General features: G+C 40.3%; 1 protein-coding gene and 1 long non-coding RNA gene across 3 annotated transcripts in view; one reads left to right on the top strand and one right to left on the bottom strand.

The window, feature by feature from the left end:
- Window positions 1-18,642, top strand: part of CHAT (choline O-acetyltransferase) — a 41,638-nt gene extending 22,996 nt beyond the window's left edge. Inside the window, exons 7-14 of the mRNA XM_073354911.1 lie at window positions 1,422-1,591; window positions 2,374-2,474; window positions 3,161-3,289; window positions 4,462-4,584; window positions 6,929-7,070; window positions 11,398-11,460; window positions 15,267-15,404; window positions 17,656-18,642. Of these exons, the coding sequence (XP_073211012.1) occupies window positions 1,422-1,591; window positions 2,374-2,474; window positions 3,161-3,289; window positions 4,462-4,584; window positions 6,929-7,070; window positions 11,398-11,460; window positions 15,267-15,404; window positions 17,656-17,925 (1,136 nt within the window). The 3' untranslated portion in view covers window positions 17,926-18,642. The remainder of the gene's footprint in view (window positions 1-1,421; window positions 1,592-2,373; window positions 2,475-3,160; window positions 3,290-4,461; window positions 4,585-6,928; window positions 7,071-11,397; window positions 11,461-15,266; window positions 15,405-17,655) is intronic.
- Window positions 1-24,677, bottom strand: part of LOC140914746 (uncharacterized) — a 120,091-nt gene that overhangs the window by 58,922 nt on the left and 36,492 nt on the right. The gene's annotated exons all lie outside the window — the stretch shown is intronic.

The raw sequence follows: 24,677 nt of genomic DNA on the forward strand, positions 1-24,677 counted from the left end.
AAAGCCACACAGAAAATAAAATAAACAAACAAACCATTCATGCCTTTATCCACCACAAAGAAGAAAAAGGGAGCACAAGCCCAACTGTTAAAAAATCCTATGCAAATCACCTTTGAATGTGAGACAGACAGAGACAGACACAGAATAGGGGAGAGAAGCATAGACTGAAAACCAAAATAAGTGCATTTAGTTCAAAGTGTGTCAGAGACAGAAAGGGATGGAGGAGAAGCGGAGCATGGATTACACAAAGTGTTCATGAAACAAACCCCACAACCTTAATTTCATATTTTTCCATTTTCAAATTATAATAATACCTAGCTCCTATCTGGCTTTTTTTTCTTCAGTAAATCTCAAAGTGGTTTACAAAAAGGGATAAGTATAATTATCCCTATTTTATAGATGGGGAAAGTGAGGCCCCGGGCAGTGATGTGACTTGCCTAAGGTCCCCAAGCATGCCAGAATTGGGACCAAAACCCAGGTCTCCCATTTGCCAGTCCAGGGCTCTGTCCTCTAGACAGTGATTTGAGACCAACTTAGCATTCAGCTGTAGAGTTATCTTCTTTATTGACATGAAGCTGGCAAAGTTGGAGACTCTTTTTGTTTTGTTTTTTTACAAGAAACTTTGAGTTTACTGACTAGGCAGATTTTCTTCAATGCTCCCAAGTTGAGAATTTTCAGGCTAAATGAGAGAACAAATAAATGTTTTTTTGTTCCAAAAGGATTTTTACTGTGAAAACTACTTAATGAAAGGGGGTGACGCTGAAGAGATCCAGTTATTTCATCGTGGAATGTTTGTCAAGCCACATCTCAGGGGTCACATCTGCTTTGATAAAATCTAGTTGCACATGTCCCCCCTGGAACTTTTGTCAAGCAATAGCCCAGTGTTTTATTACACACGAGACTTGGAGTGAAGAAGCCCAAAATTGAAATTCTCACAATATGGGCCTAAATATTTCTTATGAAAAGCAATGTGATGTGAATAAAGCTAACAGATGTCATTTTACTGCCCAAATATGATGTGATGAAAAAGTCCATAGTGAAGTGAAGTGGACCTGAGTTCCTACATGGTTACTTCAGGAGAACCAAAGGCCTGACTTGCCCCATGAGCTATGGTAAGGTGTGTAATTTTTGGAGACTGATACTATTGAACTACTGTAAAAGAAAGACAGTTATACTGCAAAATTAACACAAAAGACTGAATTCTTTGGAGTAGGAATTGTCCTCCTACTCTATACCTCTGATCCTTCAATGAGCTCTGATGGCAATAGGGCTGTGCAGGACAGAGGAGCCCTTCTGCCTGGAGCTCATTGCAGGATTATGGTCTATAGTTGCACACCACTTCGTTCTATGGGGCCCTCTAGGTGCTATTGTAATGCAAATAATAAGATGCAGTTGTAAATGTGTCAATGTTTTATCCGCAGACTCTACTAACCGAGACTCCCTGGATATGATTGAACGGTGTATATGCCTGGTGTGTCTGGATGGCCCAAGTGGGGTGGAACTCAACGATACAAATATGGCTTTGCAACTTCTGCATGGGGGAGGCTATAATAAAAATGGTGCCAATCGCTGGTATGACAAACCCATGCAGGTAAAATCTTACTGTACTCTGACATGTAATTGTGCTCTGATACACACTAACCATGGCATACTCAAGTCTCATGTGTCAGGGCTGATCACCGCAGGGGTCTGGATGGATACCCATCTGCATGCCATAGTAGGCCAAGTACATCACAGAGGGTTTTCATTTCCTTTGGAGTATCAGGCATAGACCACGAGCAAAGGCAGGATAGTCAGACGGGGAATCAGCAGAGTCGGGGGGGGTGAGGGGGGTCCTAGCAGCGTGTCAAGCAAGAGGCTGGGAAGCACTGGCACTGAGACCAGAATGGCTTCCTGTCCATGAGCGATGGCAGACAGGGGAAGCAAGTCCTACTTGGGGAACAGGAAGTGTTGCGGTGTATAGTGTGTTCTTTTTAACACTTAATCACTTGCAGAATTCATAATGCTACTCTTTACCCATGCAGCTGAGACGATATCTGTCTCGTCTACATTCCAGAAATGTCTTTACCCCAGACTAAAAGAAAGAAAAAAGGTTGAATTAGGAAATCTAGATCAAGAAAAAGGATGAGAGCAGCTGATATTTCCTCTTCTTTCCAAGTCCTTCACTTTAACCTCAAGCTCTCCCAACTCTGGCCCTAGTGGCCCTCTGGAGGGAGCAGGTTCCAGACATGTGCAAATACCACAGCAGAGAAATAACAATGCCCTCCACTATGTTGTTGCCATCAGCATACTTGCTGTTTCTTATCCGAAGCACAGTGCATTCAGTTCATTATCCTATGCTTATTATTTATGCTATGGCATTTCCCTTGCTAGTTTGTTGTGGGAAGAGATGGAGTCTGTGGCACTGTGTGTGAACACTCCCCTTTCGATGGGATCGTCCTGGTACAGTGCACCGAACATTTGCTCAAGCACATGTGAGTCCTCTTTCATTTTTAACATAACAGGACAGCATCCTGGGTTTTTTTGCTCAAATGCATTAATTGGGCCTTTAAGTGTTAAAAGAAATGAATGTGCCTGAAAACAAAAAATGCAGTATCTGCTCTAAACAAACTGGGATCCTCTTTCAGAAATTCACCCCTATGGCTTTAGCCCCACTTGAACTCTATTTTGAAACCCACAGTGAAATCACGTTTCCCTCCCCCCTTGCCCCGAACAACTTCACACTCTTGATTATGGTTCTTTATAACTGGAATCGCAGTTTACGCATTAGAAAGGATTGAAACAATTTAGGACTTTCATTTTCCTCCACTTTTGTTTAATGGACCAAATCCTAGTTGCCTTTTTTCAGTGGGAGTTTCACCCTTGGCTTTGCCCCAACAAGCGGAAACAGACCCAAATAAAAACCATGTGTCTAAAGACAACTCAAACTGATCAGCTCTTTGGATTTACTCTTGCTTTACACTGGTATAAGTGACATCAAAATTAGGCCCATTGCATTTGTGTGTTTTTCCCAGCAAAACAGAACATCCGTAATATAAGAGCTTACTCTGGTTTCTCTACGTCAGGAACTAATGATTTACCAAGAAAACGGTTATCACATCATTCGTAAGGAATAGGTTATTACCATGTTCCTTTTGTATTTTCTTTGACGTGTTTACAGGAAGGAAAGCTCTAAGAAATTAGTGAGAGCTGATTCAGTGAGTGAGCTTCCTACTCCAAGGAGATTGAGATGGAAATGCTCTCCAGAAATTCAAGGACACTTAGCATCATCAGCAGAAAAACTTCAAAGGTACGGCAGATTCTTGGACTTTTCTGAACTGCTTCAAGTTGTGAGCCACCTAACAAACAACTAATTTATTATACAGCTCAATCCTACCCAGTGCTGATCATCCTCAACTCCCATGAAAGCAAAAGGTGCTCAGTGCCTCACAGGATCAGGCTGTATGGTTAATACAATGCACTAGGAACTGCACTATCATTCCATTCCATTCCATTCATCTAAATATAGGACAAGTTAATGAAACTACAAATACCACTGGAAATAAATTTGATACAGCATTCATTATTTACATAAAATGCGAACAATGGCCTCTATTTGTACAGGTATATGATTTGATCTGACCCGTACATAGCCAAGCCTGTGTGGGAAATGTATTTAGGGGAGTTGTAAACAACTGGTTTGAATAGACAAGCATTTAATTTGCTTGTATCTACACTGTTACTACAAAGGCCAGTTCTTTGGAGCTGGATTTTCTAGATCACAGTGGATATGCGCGGAATTTTTTACGGTGACTTTGAATGACAAAAATGTTTTTTGAGAGATTTAAACTTATTGTCTAAGTTTCATCAGAAAATTAACAATGTACACATGACCAATTTTAAATCTTGGCTTATTGTGATCCCGTTATATAAGGCAGCACTGGTACAAAGTGTTTAAAATCTAAGATCTAATACGAGAGGCATTAGCTCATTCCAGATACCAAAAATAAAATAAAAAATGTTTTGTTTCTAAATAAACAAAAGGTGACATTTCTTTGAAATGGGAGTTCATAATAAAATCAGGGCCTGCGTTAGACTTTTAATCTATCCATTATTTAAACACAAGTGCTTCACTGATATTTAATCTAGAACAAAGAAGAGCATGTTTATCCTTCAGGAGCAGAATTGCTGGGGGGGGGAGTGTTTAACTCAAATGAGCACAACTACATGAGTGTCACAGCTCATAAGCAGTGCTGAAGATTAAAGTTGCATGTAGACTAGTGCATGATTAGAGATTGTTAGTTGAGAACAGTTTACTGGTTGCCAAGTGCCAGACATTAGACTGAAAATGTCTATAGATGCTAGTTGAGATATGTGGTAAACAGTACGTGGAGAAAATGTTTTCTAAATATTGCTTGCAAACCACGTTATATGGGAATCTTGCATTTTCCTCTACAACAAACGCCCCTGCTTGTTTTCTAGGATAGTAAACAATCTTGATTTTATTGCTTATACATTTGAAAACTATGGAAAAGAGTTTATTAAGAAACAAAAGACTAGCCCAGATGCCTACATTCAAGTTGCACTTCAGCTGGCATTTTACAGGTATGTTTATCAAATCATGGGAATAATATATTGTGAGCACAGATTTACAATTAATCAGGAAAACAAAGGGCCCAGTCCTGCACCCAGACAAACTCTCATTGGCATAAAAGGTTAGGCCTGCTGGATGGGGTCCTTAAAAAACAGGATGGGAACCCATAATAGTAGTCACTTTGTTCTGACATATAGCACCCTCTCATAGGGCATATGTTTGTTTTACAATTATAATGGAACTATTTAGATCAGCTAGAAAAGTAAGCAAAACATCCACAGTTACTGCAAAGTTACAGGGCCTATAGCTTAAAAAGCTGAAGGGAAGCAAATTGTCATCTGCAGATAAATCAGAGAATGGTTACAGCCTCTTGTCTGTCTATTATAATCCAAGTTGTAGCTCAGATTCAGCATATAAAATATAATGAAAACATACCCAGTTCTGGACTTCTCTGATAATGATGTGTAATTACGGGACACAATCACGTCACCCAAAAGCTTGAAATGAGTAAACACATGACTGAGTAGACACTTTAGCATAAAGGAAGTCCTGGGGAAAGAGTACAACCTGTCTAAATAGGCATAGGCAGGCTGCAGCTGCTAATATATAAACAAATGATACAGACCCTGGCAGGAATAGTAGACCCAGGTGCCACTCCCTTTCCTATATGGGATTTGGGCCCAGAGGTTCTGTGCAGTGCACACCAACATCACTTCTATTTTATTTTTCTGTGCAAGGAATCAATGACTGACTGAGCCATAGTTAAAACCCATGAGCACAATCTATTCCCCTTCCATCCCCTTGCCTCTCCACTCTACCGCTCCCTCTCTCCTTATTCATCCCATACCCCACATTCATTATCACCTCGTCTCCACCACTTAACAGTCCGTATTCACTCTCTGTCTCTCTCACCCTCACTCTCTGTTTCACTTTGCCTGCCCTCTCTCCCACCCCTTCCTCTCCCGTCCCATACAACCTCCCCTCCACTTTCACTGGGGTGGGAGAGTGGAGAGCTTGGAGGATAGGCATTGAATGTGGTGGGAGCTGCCCACCCCATTCATGGCACCAGAAGTGGCCAAGGGAAAGAGAAGCCCTAGACCTCTGTTGGAAACCAATTCCCCTGTGCAGTAAGCACCTACCTGTGCGTTGCATCTGCCAGTAGAGGGTGCAGCTTGAAGCACACTGCACAACCTGCCATAATGCCGTCAGTTCCCCATCCACAGGGAAAAACAGAGACCTTCTGAAGATATCTCAGCAGCATATAGGATTCAAGCTCCACTGCAGGGTAGTAGTTACTGTTTATTTCCCCCTGAACAGCTGACATAAGCTGTTGTTGGGCTTGCCCCAAGCAAAATGGGCACCCCAGGGTTTGACCTTGCTTGCTCTTTTTACTATACTAATCTCCATGGCATTTCCATTGTCACAGGCTCGCTTATGGACTGTCAGGACAATGAATGTTCCAGGGTAGTGACCACTTGTGGGGTTTCTTACAGTAGACCCATTACACCAACAATCCCTAAACTTATCAAATTAAAATCTAAAATGGTCTTTCACGTGACCAGATACCAAGCTTGTTTCACGCACTTTGTTAGCTGAAATCCAATAATGCCAACAAAGGACTGTCCATAGCCTGGTTATGAGAGCATGGTAGGTCCCAACTATAATACAGATTTCAACTCTGCTGCATAGACTGGGGGACAACTGAGCTATAAGAGGTCCCCTGATTCAACTGTAGCGTAGACAAGCCAAAGTAATTTGTAAGTTATTTTCAGTGGGGATACCAGTAAGTCCACTAGTTGCAAAAGCAGGGGACAAAGGACTGTAAATTGATGGTAACGTGCTAATTTCCTTGTACAGTTCTGCTTGTAACCTGGGTTTTCACCTTTGGCTCTAAATCTGAAATGGCATACATTTCCTCTTATAATTTTCTGTGACATGCGCACACACACAGAAAACATGCAATGCATTTTTTTCTTGTTTTAAATAAAACATGTTCCAGTCTTGTACGTAAATGATTGATCACACAATTATTTTATCGTGTGGCACTAATAAAACAGTCCTTGAGATCTTTCAGTAAATTCTAGTTTTATTAGCCTTGTTTTTACATACCAAGTAATATTTTACTAGCACTCCATAAATAAAATATATTCAACTGTACACAGCTCTTTGTATTGAAAGGGCCATAGTATCCATCTTTTGGCAATTTCTTATATAATTCTATTAACATTAAAATGAAATACTACACAAAAATAAAATCAACCGTATAAAAATAAAATCTACTGAGCCTATTTTTCTTTTTGCCGTTATGATTCCCTGAAACAATTACTCTCTGCTTTTCCTATTTCATTCTCTCAGATGCCACAGGAGACTTGTTCCTACCTATGAAAGTGCTTCCATACGCCGATTTGAAGAGGGAAGAGTCGACAATATTAGGTCTGCAACCCCAGAAGTTTTAGCTTTTGTAAAAGCAATGATTGATGACAAGTCATCTCTACCGGTACGTTAACCCTCTCTTTTGCTTTTATTTAAAACAGAACAAAAAAAATCATGCTTCTCAATCTAGTACCTATAGATAGGGTGACAAAAATGCCTCATAGACTTTAGTGAGGTAGGAACTCATTTCTGTGAGAACCAGAGCTTTATGCTAAATATGAATATTCATTTTATTATTTGACCATTCAAAAGCATGATACAGATAATTACACCATGAGAAACAGAATCTGTGTCTAAACTTACTTAACAGAATCTTTTGTAATTTACACCCGCAGAGCCAAATTCTGCTCTTTGGAGAATTTCACACTGAACTTGAAAGTTCAGGGTCATATACTGCACACTAGATATTAGTTGGTTTGTTTGTTTCTATAGCCACGCTTCTGCCAAACATAGATAGTGTTTATCTAATATGCCCAGTCAGGCTAAAACTTCTGATATTAGATGTTTAAGTCTTGGTCAAGCTTAGGAAACAGTTTTCCATAATGCACTGACAGACACTTTCTGGAACTGCACTATTGAGCTGCCCTATGTGCAGATTCCTCCTGCACACACTCCATCAGCCTACCAGGAATATGAATAATTTGCACTGGTGGGAGGGTGTGTGGCGAAATGCAATTGCCAGGTCAGGGAGTGTACATGCACAAACAGGCTTACCCTAATTTTTGTCCTAGACTCTCCCCTTTGCAGTCTGCAGGAAAGCCCCTCTGTACATCTCTGCAGGTTTTGTAGGGGAGTATTCCACCTCTGTTGTGCACAGATTTTCTGGTGGGTGCCTGTATGTGTCACCCCGCCAGAATTTGGACATATTTGTACAGAGCTGCTTCTAGCAGGGGATAGTCAGGGTAGCTGCTTCCAAGTATCAGAACTTTAACAGAAACATTGCAATGCAAGGAGGTGTGGTGATTTAAGAAATCTTAGGCTTTGGCTACACTTGCATGTTATACTGCAGTAAAGCCTCCCAGAGCGCTCTACCTCACTCCCCGTCCACACTGCCAAGGCACGTAGAGCGCTCTGACTCCCTGGCTGGAGCGCCCCTGGTACTCCACCTCCCCGAGAGGATTAACAGCTGTTGCGCATTGGCTGAGACGCTCCAGCGTAAACGGGGAGTAATGTTATTATGCACTGATTGACCTCTGGAAACTCCCCATAATCCTTTTAACTGAAGCGTCCTCTCTTGTTTTGTTGTGAACTCCGGACGGACGCGGAAGTGCCGTTTCAAAGCTCCCTTTCGGGGGCTGCTTATCAAAAAACCAAACACAGCTACTGTTTGCTTGGAATGAGTGAGAGGTAGGCAGGGGGGCTCCGTTGGGAGTGCCGACAGCTAATGTTTGCTTGAAGACAGAGACGGCGCGGGGGGAGGGAAGGGGGGATTGGGGTCCGGTTCGGCGAGCGGCTGCTTATCTTGTCTATGAGAAAAAAAGAAACAGCTGCCCTTTGCTTTCAGTGAGTGAGAGAGAGGCGGGGGAGGGAGTAGGGTCTGTACTTACAAGACAGCTCGCTAACACACTCTCAGCACCCCAAAAACCCACTCTCCCCCCCCCCACACACTCCCTGTCACACTCCACACCCCATTTGAAAAGCAGGTTGCAGCCACTTGAATGCTGGGGTAGCTGCCCATAATGCACCGCTCTCAATGCAGCCGCAAATGTGGCCACAACAGTGCGCTGTCAATGTGGACAGACTGCAGCGCTTTCCCTACTCAGCTGTACAAAGGTGGGTTTAACTCACAGCACTGTACATGTGTAAGTGTAGTACAGACCTGTGTACAAAATTCCAGAGGTTGCTGGAGAACTGTATAAGGAGGTGACAGTTTACATTCCACCACCACATCTTCCACCTCTGTATGCTGTCCAGTTCAAAACCCATCTTGTTCTGAACAGGGCTCTCAGAAATTCCATGTTAAAAATCCACTGACAGCATGAAGGCTGAGGTGGTTCCTGAACAGGACATGACTTTTTAATGGTAATCACTATACTTTGGCCAACCCATCCTACATAGGACTCACTATCATGCTGAAAATGGCTTCTGCCTGCCGGTAACCTCTCTGGTGATACAGTGCTACTGTCAACAATGCAGCTTGCCTGGGAAGATGAAGTTTGTCCAGAGTGGGCAAGCCCTGAGGTACTTCCCCAGAACAGTCCCTTCTCCATGCATCAGTCCCTGCCCCTGGACAGCACGCAGTGCCTGGGTGCCACCCCAGTGCATGCTCTCATACTTTCAGAACCTCTAGCAGAAGACAGATGCCCCAATCAGTTCCAACCCCCAAGTTCTCTTGACAAATTTTTTATCTGATTTCTCTTGCCCTTTTGAACCATTGCTGGTGGCTCTTATCCCTCCCTTTGTCCACTCATATTCAACTATCTGGCTTCTCCAGCACTTGCAAAGCTTCATCATCTCCCAGTACTTTACTGCCTCAACTCTGAGACAGTGTACCCACCAGTGATATCCTAACTGTGTTGAATCATGTGAGTGAGCAAGGGAATGTCACAGGTGACCACATAGTCCTCGTTTCTCTAGAACCACCTCTGCCAGCCTGTGCCTCATTTTGTGTGCTCCAACCTTCCAAATGTTTATCTCACCCCTTGGCAATAATAAATATGGAGGAGAATGATGTCATTATTCCATCTAAAGAATCCTGTAAACATCATACAGTTCTGCCCAATGGAATTATGGTTTTCCTGGTGATTATAAAGTATGCATATTTTGTTAGAATATCTATTTGGAAAGGTGCAGGCATCTGAATTACTCTGTGGATATTTCACCCATAATTTTTTGGAACACAAACATTTGTTCATATATGACCATTCTTTTCCAGTGTTAGATCCATATATACTATAGTTAAAAAAAGAATGAGAAACAGGATTCCCTTAGCTGACCTACACTCCACCAATGGAAGTGAAACGGGGTTGGGTTTTTTTGTTGTACTAAAAGACATGTCTTTTGATTTAAGGAGCCTTGAACTCTCTGAAGTATTTTTTGCTGGTAGCCATTAGTCCAAATCAAATCAGAAAATATTTTGCTTCTGATACCAAAGAAAGTGATTTTCAAATGACAGTTTGAACAATCACCAAAGATTGAGTCTGAGTCAGATTGATTATCTAACACAGGAGATATATATCATACACTAGACACCATCTTTACAGGAAGGAACCTCTGACATTGCACAGAGTGCTTGAGAAACTGTAAATCAGATTTAAAGACTGCATTTTCTAATGTAATCTATCTAAAGGACCTGGGACCTGGCTCTAGTCTCATGGAGAGATATCAGATTCTGTGCTGTGAAGGTTTCTGATGATGCCCTTGGATTGCTTCTAAAATGAATTCTTTATTCAAAAGATCATTCATTGTTGATGCAAGCTAAAGCTTCCCTGTTCATTTAGCATTACACAAAAGAAGGCAGTAACTTTTGCCTGTTTCATGATCTCCCTAATCTGCAACATCTCGCTTGATATACACTAGCAGCTATGCCTAAAATTGATCCCATGACCTAAAGTCTGTTACTTGGCAGGAGCCAAAATTTACAGTTCTGTAACCAGAGATGTGTAGTAACTGCAAAGGTTAAAGCAGCCCTGGAAAATTCTAGTTGCCCATTCACTCAGGGGAGTGATTTTCTTGACCAGCTGGTAAAATATCAATATTTTTTTTCATTAACATCACTGTCCCTGTCATCATGATAAAGGATGCTCAACAGATTTAGTGCCTGGTCTGGTAAATTTCTATGATGGTTTTGCAAGGCAAGGATTAAACTATGCAACTATTGTACCTTTTAAATTTTAAATTTTAATTAGTCATACCTTCATCTGTTGCAAACTTTACTGACTGCCCACAGTGACCTACATTGACTGACCCTGTGTACAGTTACTGAGAATTTTCTTTACCAGTTCATCTCATCTCTACTGATCATGTTTTAGTTTCAGTAAACTGGTTCTGTTCACTAATACAATACATGTAATGGCACAGTTCATTCTGCTTTTAATTTATTGATGCCTGCTGCCAATCAGATAAGAGTATGATTAAAAAATATATTAGGCATTATGTTGACTATGGACCTGACACGAATTCTATTAAGTCAATTGAAAGTCTCTCCATGACTTCCATTGGCTTTACATTAGGTCCTATGACCTATTTGACCCTCAAAAAATAAGGCAATACTAGTGAGCATAACTTTGAACCGTAGTGGCCTTCCATTCATTCAGAATGCCCACAACAAAGTAGGTATTTTGGGGTAACCGGGGGCATTTGGGTGTACTATTGGTTGTTGGCTCGTTGCCAGTAGAAGTTACTTCCTGGAGAGATTTTCAGTAATAGTTATGTTTCTATTCCACCAACAGGAATCTGAGAAGATGCAACGATTTAAAGATGCAATCACGGCACAGACTAATTATACTATTTTGGTGAGTAAACTGTTGTTCTGCCTGGATAAAAACCAGTCAGTTTTATACAAAAACATGAAGACATAATCACTAAGTACATGAATTTCAAAAACTTTAGGTGCCTCTGAATACGGAGGACCCCAGTGCCTCACACTATCTTGTTGACTATCAGACCTACCATCCAAACAGCCATATGGCTCCATCTTCTATGATCTCACTTCAAGAAACACTTCCCAGAAGCTGATATGGCAAGGTTAAACATCTGCATGAGACAGTGCTCGTTAGCTTACATGATAATCTTTGGACATAACACTCTTGGGCACAACCTTTCTGGATATGATAGTTCTTATATAGTGTTGTCACAGAAGATGGCCTGGTGTAGTTGATGTCTCTACATGGACACTGGGCATTTGTGTGACACTTATTAATTATTAACATTATTATTAATTATTTGTATTGCAGTAGCATCTAGGAGCCCCAGTCCTGGACCCTATTGTGCTAGGCAGTGTATGCACACAGAACAAAAAGACATTCCGTGCCCCAAAGAGCTTACAATATAAGTATACAAAAAGACGCAACAGGTAGATACAGACAGGCAGGCAGATGCAGGAGCTCAATAAGACACCCACCTATATTTCCTTTATTCAGCACAGTATTTATTCTAGTGTCCAAAAACTCCATTCTGATAGGGAATAGAAGCAAGCATGCACATCTCTCCCAGAGTTTACAGGGATTTAGACCCAAGGCTTTTGTTCAAGAAGGTCTCTACTATACCGGGGGTTACTTTTCTAAAGCTGGCTAGTGATGTATTTTTATATTACCCTTCCGGGGAAGCAGCTATGCCTTTAGAGCCCAGTCCTCCACTGAGGTAAACGAGCATAGCTCTAGTGACATCAATGGAGCTGCATTCATACACTCCAGCTGAGAATTTGGCTTAGAGTTTGGCCAAACATTGACTTAGAACTTGCATGGTTATTAACAGCAAATGAATAATTGTACGATACTCCCTTTAAAAGACTATTGAACATGCTCTACAATAAAACAAGGGGATACCCCAGTGAAGAAATCACGTTACTAGTAAAACGACCCATTTTCTGTTGATTAAAAGTGAAGCAGCTCAGTCTTGGTAACACTTCACAACCTGCTGTGTCAAGGCAAAGTGCTGACTTACAATACTAATAACTTACTCAAGTCACTCATGAGGTTAATAATTGTTAATAACCAGTTTTGTTGTAAAATTTACCACCTTTACTTTTGCCTCAGTCCAATGCCTAACAAATTCACTGTAAGCTGCTGGGCATAATCATTGCTGATTACTGCTTAAATAGTAGTAATAGACAAGAAAGCATCCTCCACTAGTCCTTATCCCAAAGCACGTGCAGAGTGAGAGAGGGAAGACATGTCCAAGGAGGCATTCTTCAGACTGTGGAATGAAGAAAGGGATGAGGAACGACGGTTTGTGGTGAAAGCACTGCACTAGGACATTGGAGGATCAGATCCTGGTTCTGCCACAGATTTTTTTTCCTGATCCTTAGTTCTCCATCTCTAAAAAGGGGATATTAACACTTCTTTTCTCACATTCTGAGTCTGTCTTTGTTTATGTAGATTTTAAACTCTTCAGGAGAGGGACTGTTTTTCACTGTGAGTATGTACAGTCCCTAGCACAAAAGGGCTCCAATCTCAGTGAGATCCTGGGCACTCCCTTAACACAACTAAGAGTGCCTCCTTTCCCTAAAATTGCCAAAAATATGCAGTAGTTCATTTTCAGTCTAATGCAATGTTACAAACATTAGACCTTTGTGTAACTCATGGGGCAGAGCTAAAATTGCTTTGGGAACTTTAATTCTGGCTTTCCTAATTTATAAGGAATTTAAAATCTCAACCTTAATATTTCATTAGCTCCTCCTCCCCCCCCCCCCACTTTTTTTTGAGGACAGTTTAATATTAGCATGCACTTGAAGAGACAATGAAATTCAATTTTAGATGTAAAAGTACTCCACCCACTTTTGATCATTGGGCATTCCCTCATTCTCATAAAAACATAATTTAACTGGTGTGCCTTAAAACTATGGGAAAATTCAAGTGAAGGTTTACACAATCTGACTAAACTGTATATGTTACAGACTGAAATATACCAGCCATGAAGAAAATAAAACATCCACCTCATAACACAAACAGCAGTTTAGGGTGATTTTATTTTCCCTGGTTAGGGCTTACCAGCAACATTGCTATCTTAAACTTGGAGCCCTAAAATTCAATTTAGCACAATTTTTTCCTATGTGTTGACTCACAGTTTATTTCGTTAGCCTGTCTCAGTCTCTCTTCAGACATGGCATCGATCTATGTTGCAAAAATGTCATTGCTAAGAGCCTTATAAATCTTGTATGATAGCAAAAGATGTCCTTTGATCATCAAGTCAATTTCCCTCGATAGGAAAAACCAAGGTAACCACTGTTACGTTGCACAATCCTTTCTCCAGTGTTTCTGAACCATATGTGCTGACAGGCGTACAGACCATTGACCAAAGGGTGTGTTCTCCTTCATGAGCCAGACAAGGTTATTTACTCCCTTCCCCTTGCATCATTCATCTTAGACATTGGGACAATTCTTTGCCTGAGAGAAAAAACAAATTGCTGCCTTCTTACTCTTCTCCTTCCCTTTTAGAGCATCTTGTCTTCCCTGTCCTTGAGGGTTCTGTGCCCCGTTAGCTATCAGTTCTACTTTAATTGCCATTTGAACTTTCTTGTTCTACGTCTAAATGATCTGCCCTTCCCAAATGATTTCATCAGTGAGGAACTATATCTTTCTGGCCCAGATAAAGTCTACACATTCACCAAGAACTTGAATATGTACCAAAAGGGTTTTTGACAGCATCCATGGCTGGCAGTTGTGGTGAATAAACTGAAGGAAAAATTAGATTTAAATGTATCTTTTAATCTGGAGTGACTTTCCACCCACTTCAGACCAGCCAAAACCTAGGCTGCTGTGGCCAAGACTTTTTAAAATAATTTTAAATTTTCAGTTAATTCAATTCTAATCTCCTAAAGCACACGAAGATTGGAACAAAGTGGTTATGGTATCTTAGGGTTCTCTCTTCCACATTCTAGATAAGGACTTTAGAGCAATCAGAGGAGAGCTGGCCCTAAGAGAATTCATCCCAGGCCAATGCATGGCAGGATAGGACTTTGGAAGTTAAGTCAGTTGTAGCTTCAGACACTAAGGAGCAGAGAGCATCCCCACCGCCTGGCCCTATTCTTCTCCAGTGACTGGGAACCCTAGATAACTCTGTGGATATAAATTCTGTTGGACCCTAAGCCCCTTATCAGCCCAGACCCAGATCCACAAGCAGTGAAATTTCTGAGAATAATCTGCTGCCGTTTGGAGAGGTTTTGGAGCTTCCTAAGAAAATTTCCTTGAAACCAGTACATGTACTGTGAACTAAGATTTTCACAAGTGCCTAAAGGTGTTTCACTGGAAATTGGATGTCTAACTTCCTTCGTCTCTTTTAAAAATCCCACCCATAATACTTACAGGACCTGATTTTCAGAGATAATGAGCACCCATAACCCCAGATGACCTCAGTAGGAGTTGTGGTGCTCAACACTTCTCAGGATCAGGCTCTTACATAGCACTTAAAAGTACCATATGAACTTTTATTATTGATTATCCACAGTGAATATACGCTGAGTAATTTTAAAATACATTTAGGGCATTATTCCACACAAAGTCCCCCAAGTCTAACCAAGGGAAATGACAGCAACAGCTGGGAGTTCTGTAGTTCTGAATGCTGTCAGTAAAACCGTCTGTTTTCAATTATATTTTGCTAGGCCATTACTGGAATGGCAATAGACAATCACTTGCTAGGGCTCAGAGAGACAGCACGGGAGCACTTCAAGGAACTGCCAGAGATATTTACAGAGGAAACATATTTGACAAGCAGTCGATTTATCCTCTCAACCAGCCAGGTGAGTGTTTCAAATTCATGGGTCTTGTTGTAGCAAGATTCCCTGTTACAGAACTAATTCATTCCTAATCAGCTGAGTCTATAGTTCACAATGAGAATGGTGGCTTTGAAATATTGTGACAGTGACACTAACAGCCATGCAAAATTCCTGATTTTCATTCCAAAGTATTTTTCTATAGTCAAAATGCACATAACAAAAATTGGCTGAAGCCATAACTTCCCTTTTCTATCCCAAAACTGTACCCCAACTGACAGACAAACTTTGCGACGCCTAGTCTTGAACACAAAAAAACCCAACAAAACTTGTATGAGAGCCTTGTGCTTCCTTCCCTTCCACTTGAGGTCTCCCTTCTTCCCTTGCCCTTTTTGAAAGCACCAACTCCTGGAGTAATTCTGTTTTCCACAGACAGCACAGCCACCAAGCCAGACGTCCTGCCATTGTGGCTAGAGAGGCCAAGAAGCATGAACAAATATTTCTCTTTCTAAAAGCAGCTGTGTCTGAAATTTCAGGCTAGTGCTAGCCTAGGTTTTGCAAGGATCTATGCATGTTACTAAAAGGTACAAGGCCTTGCGCAGCCTTTCCTCATCTGTGAATACCCCCACCTTTTCACACTTAAAACAATACTGACTGGCTGTTACATGACTGTGACACACTGCCCGCATACCTGGTTGCAAGGCTTTCGCCTACAGACTCTGGAATAGACCAGATGGGAAATTCCACTGAACAGTAAATTAGGAGGAAGGCAGCAGCAGGGAAACACATTCAAGAGCTTTAACCAGAAGATGAGATGAAAACTGTGCAACACAACAACTAGAAATGAAGGTGTGCTTTTCGGATCCTGTGACTGGTGGATTGGATATGTGTGGAGCCCCAAAGGCAAACCTCATAGTTGGCACAGGCCTAAGACCATCACTGGCTCTGCCTGTTCAACACATACACGGAATAACAACATGAACAGATTAGGGCATGTAGAGTGTAAATATCGTAACTATAGGCTTAGCCGTCCTTCAGATATTCACAAAAATTGTCAGAGTTGCAATTCCTGATGTGCAAATGAGCTTTTACATTTACAAATGGTATATTCTGGTAACAAGATGATTAGCCACACCAATATTTCCTAGATTCAACATTTTGAACGATAATACTGGGGTCATCAAAACTTACAAATTAAACGTTTCTCTACATACAGTAGCAGGTTTAGTGAAAAAAGACATCTACATAGTAATTCAGTTACTGAAACTCTACCTCAACTATATAGGACTGGGAGTGTGCAATAAAACGGACTGATAATATTGTGCTGAAGCATAAAAACCTTAATAAGTAATTTGATCTTGTCATAATGTTTGTGGGCTTTCAGACATGAGGATTGTAGCCAGAATACCACTACATAAATTCTCCAAGAAACCATCCATGAGCAAAAAAGTGTTTCTGAATAGCTTTATGGCCTTCGGCTGTTGCACAGCAAATTTATCCGACAATTCTGTGACTCTATTAGCAGGACTAATGGCTTGTTCTATGCCATTAAAAAGCCAAATGTCACTTTTGAAGGCTCATGTATACAAAGTCTGAAACATATAGATTTCTAACAAATCTTAAATTTCCTTCAGTAGGAAGTGTTTTATCCAGCATTATGTCACAATTAAATTCGAAATGTAACAGAAAAATTGTTTCAACTAATAGCTGAATGAATTAAAACACACTGTTTTTTCCCGGCCTCCGGATTATAAATGTTAAGAGCTGAAAAAGTATTACATTCTATAACTAATTAAACTTTGCACATTACAAGTTTAAATTAACCTTGAGATAAGCGGAGTGAAATCTTAGGGAAATTTTAGGCAGTATAATTGTTTATATGCATTCTGTAGAAATTATTGATAGTTATTCTGTAGAAATCAATATGCAAAGCTAATAGCCATTAAAGGTCTATTTAAAATGATAGAATAAGTGAAATATATGCATTTCAGTCTCAGACAATGAGCCCAGTTTTCAAATATAGCAACTGAACAAAACATCCAAAATCTGCATTTGGACACTCAGATCAGTGTTTAGAGCCATACATAGCCGTTTTATCTGCCAAAGTGCTGATTTTGGTGTCCAGCTCTGTGCTCCAGACTTCCTATTAAGGCAACCATATTTGTTAAGGGAATCCTCTACGTTTAAAATGTTTGGGGCTTTTTAAAAAATAATTATTTAATGTTAATTAGATTATTTCACTGCTTCAACTTGAAATCACTCTTTTCCCTACTATCAGGTTCCAACCACCATGGAAATGTTCTGCTGTTATGGGCCTGTGGTCCCCAATGGTTATGGTGCATGTTACAACCCACAGCCAGAGCATATATTATTCTGCATCTCAAGCTTTAAAGACTGTAAAGAGACCTCCTCAGTTATGTTTGCTAAAGCTGTAGAAGAAAGTCTCATGGAAATGAGAGATTTGTGCAGCAAATGCAACTCTACTACGACAAAATCACTGGCTAAACAAGAAGCAGCTGCAAAATCTCAAAATGGACGCAAGCTCTAACGGTCTGTGACTTATTTTCCTGCACCCTTTCCTTTCTCCCACTCTGCAGATCCTTATGAAGAAACAATGATACAACTGTTCAAAGGCAAGGTATAATGAGAAACATTTTATTGTAGAACAAAAATGCAGCTTGTTTTAGGTATGATTATCATTTATCAAGATGAAAGCTAGACTACCATAATACTGAAGTTTAAGTTTTTTGCTCTAGAGTCAGCAATAACGATTGGTCTGTTTAGTTGAACTGAAGATGGCAATAATATGGAACCATACTGTACCACCACTCCTATCAATATGCAAAAGTAGTTTTAACATCCATCTTTATTCTGACCTTGACTAGCCCCAAGCACACATCTGTTCCTAGTAAAATCAAGAATAATCTACATGGGGTCTTTTCATCAGAGGAGTTCCATGTGCATACCAGTACATCAGAGTCAAGTGAAGCAGAGAGAATTTTGCCCTAAATTAATTCACGTACTTACTTACTTCCTCCTCTTACTGGGTGAAATACATCCCTTTACAGAGGCCCAGCACAAGGCCGAGGCACTTGTCCCACTTAAATCTCTTTGTCAGCTCTCTGCAGAGGAATGAATTTTAATCACATGACTAACAGTAGAGCTGCATGCAACCATAAGAAATCAAAGAGTTACAAACACCTGGAGTAGAGAGGCAGGCACTCAAATGTGCTCTGCAAGCTGCAGAAGTCCCCACTATAGAAGTTACAGACATGATCCATTTTTAAGAATATTTTTCACTCATTCTAACCTCTGATCATCCCGTTTGGTTTGTTTTTTAGATACAGATGTAGTGATTCATACACAGTATATAGAGCATTTTAGTCTTGCATTGATTATGTGTCTTTAAATAAAGCATTTGCTTCAATGTTATTTAATATAGTTAACTAAGTGGTAAGAACAATATACCACCGGTACAACTTTTGGAACAATTTATTTTGGGAGTGGGGAAACCCTTCTACTCCCCACCTCTGTTTCAGTGACTTTCTCTCTGACTGAAAGACACAGCTAGTTCAGTCTAGAGATTTTTAATCCTGATTCCTATCCAACTCTCATGGTAATCAATAGAAAGACTCTTATTGATTGAATTAGGAGCAGGAGGAGACCCCCAGTTAGCCAGAAGGGTCACTCTCAGAAGTTTAGCTAGGGTTGTAGTTGGACAGGAGGGAGTAGGGATCTGTGCTTTCTCCTCCCATTGAACTGAATGCCTGTCCTCATCATTCATAGCCCTAAGAGCATGGGACCAGATATGATCCAGTACACAAAACTAACTGGATAGCTGTAAGGATAATTGTAGTTTATTTAATCAAGTTTAGGAACCAACCCAGTAAAGCGCATATGCACATGCTTAGCTTTAAACACGAGCAGTCTCATTAACTTTATTGGGACGATTCATGTACTTCGAGTTAAGTACATGCTGAGGTACTCTGCTGGAGGAGGGCTATATAGGGCTCTGTTACATTTAAGCACCATGGGCCTATTCCTCAACTTGTGTAAATCAGCTACATTAATTTTACACTGGCTGAGGATGTGGTCCCATATTTTAATGCGGGTTTGCTGCTTAAAAAAAAAGCAGTTTCATTACAGCACAGAACTGCATTCAGTGAATAGTAAAAAGAGAGACTATTTTTAAAGTATTAAATAATGCTACAGCATGATTTTGTTCCAAAATTAATATAACAAAAAATTACATTAACTATGTAGCGGGTATCTTGTCTAGCAAGTAACCTTTTTTTTTTTAATTTGCTGTTTAAAATGTGACTTTACATTTTGTTTTCATACTGCTGCTAAGAGAATTACCTTTCAACATTCTCAATATGATCTTGCTTTGTTCTATGTCACTGTGAAGGCAGTCTTCACTTTTAATACAAGCTTGACACCAAAATATTTTGATTTTTTGATCACAAAATTGTGTCTGAGCTTTTTGAAACGATGAGCAAGTTCCAAGTTTGCTAATTTATAGAAAATGTGGTTATGATTATTTCTAATTAGATATATTTAAGATTGGAAAAATATTTTACATTTTGACAGATTTCAATGTGTGTTTCAAAGTATTACTTGCACACCTTTTTTGGCACAAGCAAATGCCATAAAATAGCTGACTAATTATTATGTACTCAGCATACAACTGTATGCATTGAAATTGAGATTGGATAAAAAATCATAGTATTTTATAATATTCATTTACTATTAATTGACAGGCAGAAAAAACTGACCACAAAAGAATACATCACTCATCTGCAGATGCTTTTATTTTCCTCACTGCAAATTGATTAACAATAGAAGGTTTTGTCATCATCCTTTCATTTGAATAAGAAATCAACAACCACCAATACTTACTGATTGCTGATTACCACCAATTACTTAATGATTCCAGACTTAGATATATTGACCTGTTTTTCCTATTCATCTGCTTTTCACATCACTGAATCTTACTGAATCAGGGTCTCTGTGCACAAGAAATGCAGTCAGTCCAAATGTGGCTGAATTTTACAGTTTGTACTTAATGAATGCAAGTTGGATAAAACTTCATAGCAACTGTGATGCCGGAAAGTGTTCTCAATTTCTCAGTTACGGTCCAGCCTCTCGGTTAACTAAATCACATATCACCATGTTGTATGAAACTGTGTTGTAGTGGAATATTTTGTGGCTTTCAGGAAGTGGTTAGTTTTGGTTAATATATTTAAAATTAGTTGTTTTAGACCAGTAGAATAAAATTTTGTTCTGCAGCTTTAAAACACGTAATCTCAGCATATGCAACTATGCAAAGCTAATTGAAAACTATTACATATTATTCAACTACAAAACTGTGAATGGATCACTCATATTAAGTGTTTTGAGAATGTTGTTTGGCAGGATGAATTCAATATAATTACATTAATATAGCAAGTGGCAATGATTTATTATAAACATGTTAATGACACTTTAAATCCACCTGTTAACTGCAAAATGGTTTAGGATGGTAAGGTTTTGTGCAATATATACGAACATATACTGTATATAGGCTTGGCAAAATTATTTTTTAAATAATTTTGACAGATATCTGCTTATTTTAAGCATTTTTTCAGTTTTTACTGATTTAAATTTTCACAGTTGCACAAAATTATGGGTTTTAAGCACTTTTAATTTTTATCTATTTAAATTTTCAGAGTTGCAGTAAAATGCAGGGGGGTCAGACAATTATTTAATGATAGTAGACAGATTCAAAAAGTTAAAGCTATATAACCATTAAAAATAAACTGTCAACATCAAGTATCAACATATACAAAGTAAATATCCATAAATCAAACTTAACAAGTTCTCAGCAACATTTTTATGTAATGTTCTCAGCAATATTATATGTAAATTTTGATTCTGATCATCAGTGGAAATATTTTTCATCGGTTTGTGTGTGTAAGGTGAAATCAAGGTTTACTGATATTTACTAATAAAAATCTAATCAACCCAAGCCTATACACACTTTCACCCACCCACTCACCCAGTGCTAGACTGTGCTCAAAGATATTTATGGACTGATATCTCACTTAAAAAGAGGACTCTCATGAATATCAAAATTCACAATGAACAGACAGAAGTGGGAGAAATCTTAATAGTGATGCACATTAAGGGATAAAATACTGCTGGCATTATCCCTGTGAGTAGTCTCAGTGACACTATGCATGTAAGTTCAGTAGGAAATGGCTATAACAATGTATCTGAACCTTTTATGGTATGTGAATTACCATACAAAATTAATATTTTAGTGACATTTTTATTTTTATAACATAGTATAGATTTATGGCAAATGTAAATGTGTATTTATAGCATCTTAATTTTGTTTCTGTTCTAAGTTTTATGCTTTAAGGAAACAAATATCTATATCTAGAGAGATATAAAATTGAAGTAAACTGTATATTGGTACTATGAACTCAGAATATTTAAACAGTAAAAATCTGTGTCCAATAAAAAGTATTGCAAGAAAAGACCTGATTGAGTTTATTAAATCATATAGACAGCAGTTATTTTAGCCTCATTTCTTACTTAAGCAAATATGTTTAAACTATGTGCTATGATATCTTCATCTGTTCCATCTGACGTATTTTCAATGTTGCCAAGGTATGTGAAATATCAGACCTCTTCTATGTTAGTCCCAGAAAGTGTAATTGGTGTTTCTTCTTATGTGTTGATGGCCTGGTTCTGGTTTTCTCAGTGTTGATTTTCAACCCTACTAATTGTGCACAGGCCTGGAAAGCATTTGTTTTGGCTTGCACGTCTCTATGGATATGGAATAGCAAATTGATGTAATGTGCAAAGTCAAGGTTGTCAGGAATCAGGGATTGCAGCCATGCCTGGGACCAGCTAAACACCCTGATTGACCAGACTCCCTGACTGGCCGAGAGGCCACGCCTGCTCTGAAGCCCAGAAACAGCACCAGGCCAGTGGCTCTTCAACGTTTTTGCCTGCCACTCGATTGCGCTGATACATGCCTTGCTCCTGTTCTGCTCTGTTCCTCACACAGATCTGACCCTTGGCTCTGACTCCTGATTCCTGACTGCAGCTCTGATCCTTAGTACTGTTTCTGGCCTCTGCCTCTAATTCCGACCACTAGACCTGGCCACCCAAACCCTAGTCTGCAGGGCCGTCCCTACCCCGGTGACCAGACGTCCTGATAAAATCGGGACTGTCCTGATTTTTAGTTCTTTGTCCCACGTCCTGACAGATGCATGGTTGGGATGCCATTTATCCCGATATTGCGGATTTGGCTGCTCCGGCGGGGGATTTTTTGTTTTGTTTTTTTGCTTCGGCAACTCGGCTACCTCCACAGCTGGATGCTGCTCCAGCCCCTGCTCCACTTCTTCTCCATGGCCCCCGCCCCCACCCCGCCCCGGCCCCATTCCACCCCTTCCCCTGAGGGCTGCATCAGGGGTCGAGTGCCCTGAACTCACCGGACGGCGGTAAGTGCAGCGACCCAGCCCCAGCCTGCGCCATGCCACCAGCTCCCAGCTGCGCCACCGGCGAGTGCTGGGGGTCAGTTCCTCCCTCCCCCAAAGTCCGGGAGCCAGGGGAGCAGAGTGGAGTGGGCTGGGTCAATTCAGTTCCCGCCACCCCTTAAGCGCAGGGTCAGGCCCATCTTGCACTCACTGGGCAACATGAAGTGCAGCAACCTGGCCCCAACCCGGTCCACTGGCTCATGCTGGGGGGCGGTTTCCCTACTGGCCCCAAGCCTGCTCCTGCCCCACCCCTGCCCCGCAGAGGCCTGGGGCCACACAAACACACCCTGCGGAGGGGTGGGGGGGAACTGCGCAGGGCACCAAAATGGCTAGGGATGGCCCTGCCTGTCTGTGACAAAGGTCTTCTAACTTCTGTGTAAAAGTTCATTGTATGCCCCTTGGTTATTCATAGAGTCAAAAGTTAAAAGGGATTGCAAGGATCATCTACTCTACCCCCCTGCCAATAAGCATTCTATGGTCTCTCTCATAACCTACTTACTACCAGTAAAAAGATCATGGGTTACATAAGACATCCTTGTCTGATGACAAATGACTTAGTCAGTTAACTGTTCTGTATTACTTGACATGTCATGTTTTCATAGAAGCTCTGAATGATGTTTACAAATTTCTGATGGATTCCATAGTGGCTTAGCAACTTCCATAAATCTGTTCTTTCCACTGTATCAAAGGTTTTTGGAAATCTATAAAATTCATGTAAAGTGGTGACTGCTATTTGATTGGCAGTTCTGTGATGATACATAGGGTTACTATTTGATCTATACATACATGAAAATATTAAAGCCAGAATAGCGAAAGCCAGACATGCCTTTGTAACTTGAAAGTGGATCTGGAGAAACAGATTCTTACTCTCCAAATGAAACTTTGAATATTTAATACCATTCGAGAGTTGGTCTTACTATACAGTATTGAAACTTGGAGACTTATTAAGACCTTATTATCTAAGCTCCAAGTTTCCATAAACAACTGCTTTAGACAAATTTTCAACATTAGATAGCCAAAAAAAGTCACAAATGAAGAATTATGGAGGAGCAAAACCTATGAGACAGGAAATTACAGAACAAAAATAGAGATAGCTGGGACATATATGGAGGAAAGAGCTGCATAACATAACACAGGCATTGGACTGGAATCTCCAGGGCAAGAGGCGACAAGGTAGACCAAAGATAACATGGGAAGGCACAACTGAAGCAGAACTGAAAGCTATCAAATTGACATGGGAAGAAGCTGAGACTGCATCACGACACTGTCAAAAATGGAAGGCAGTGAAAGCCCTATGTTGTGTATTGAATGAAGAGACCTAAATCAGTCAGGTTAAGTGACTTGCCCACGGTCACCTCCCCATATAAGTAGCAGAGCCAAAAACAAAACTTGGAAGTGCACATTCTAACCACTACATAGTACTCCTTCCCTTATAGGTTTCAATCCTGCTTCTACATTCCAACAATACCAGTTTAAAATACCTAAAATATTTGAGGTATGGTTGAGAACCTTATTTTCCTGTCCAGGAAGCTTTAGGCAGAGAATTCAACTGCTATCCCAGACTCTTCTTTCCTTAAATAACGTCTCAAAATAACCTTTATAGTCAACATGACATTATTCAGTAACGAGGACTGCCTATTGCTCTCTGTTTTCCCAGTGCCTAGCACACTGGGTCCATTCTTGGTCAGCCCTTATGCTCTCCCATAACAAACATGAGAAAAGTGTGTTTCAGAAATAACATTTTAGCCTATGCCATCAGGACGGCAGTGCT

Source organism: Lepidochelys kempii, chromosome 7, assembly GCF_965140265.1.
Source record: "Lepidochelys kempii isolate rLepKem1 chromosome 7, rLepKem1.hap2, whole genome shotgun sequence".
NCBI classification, from domain to species: domain Eukaryota; kingdom Metazoa; phylum Chordata; order Testudines; family Cheloniidae; genus Lepidochelys; species Lepidochelys kempii.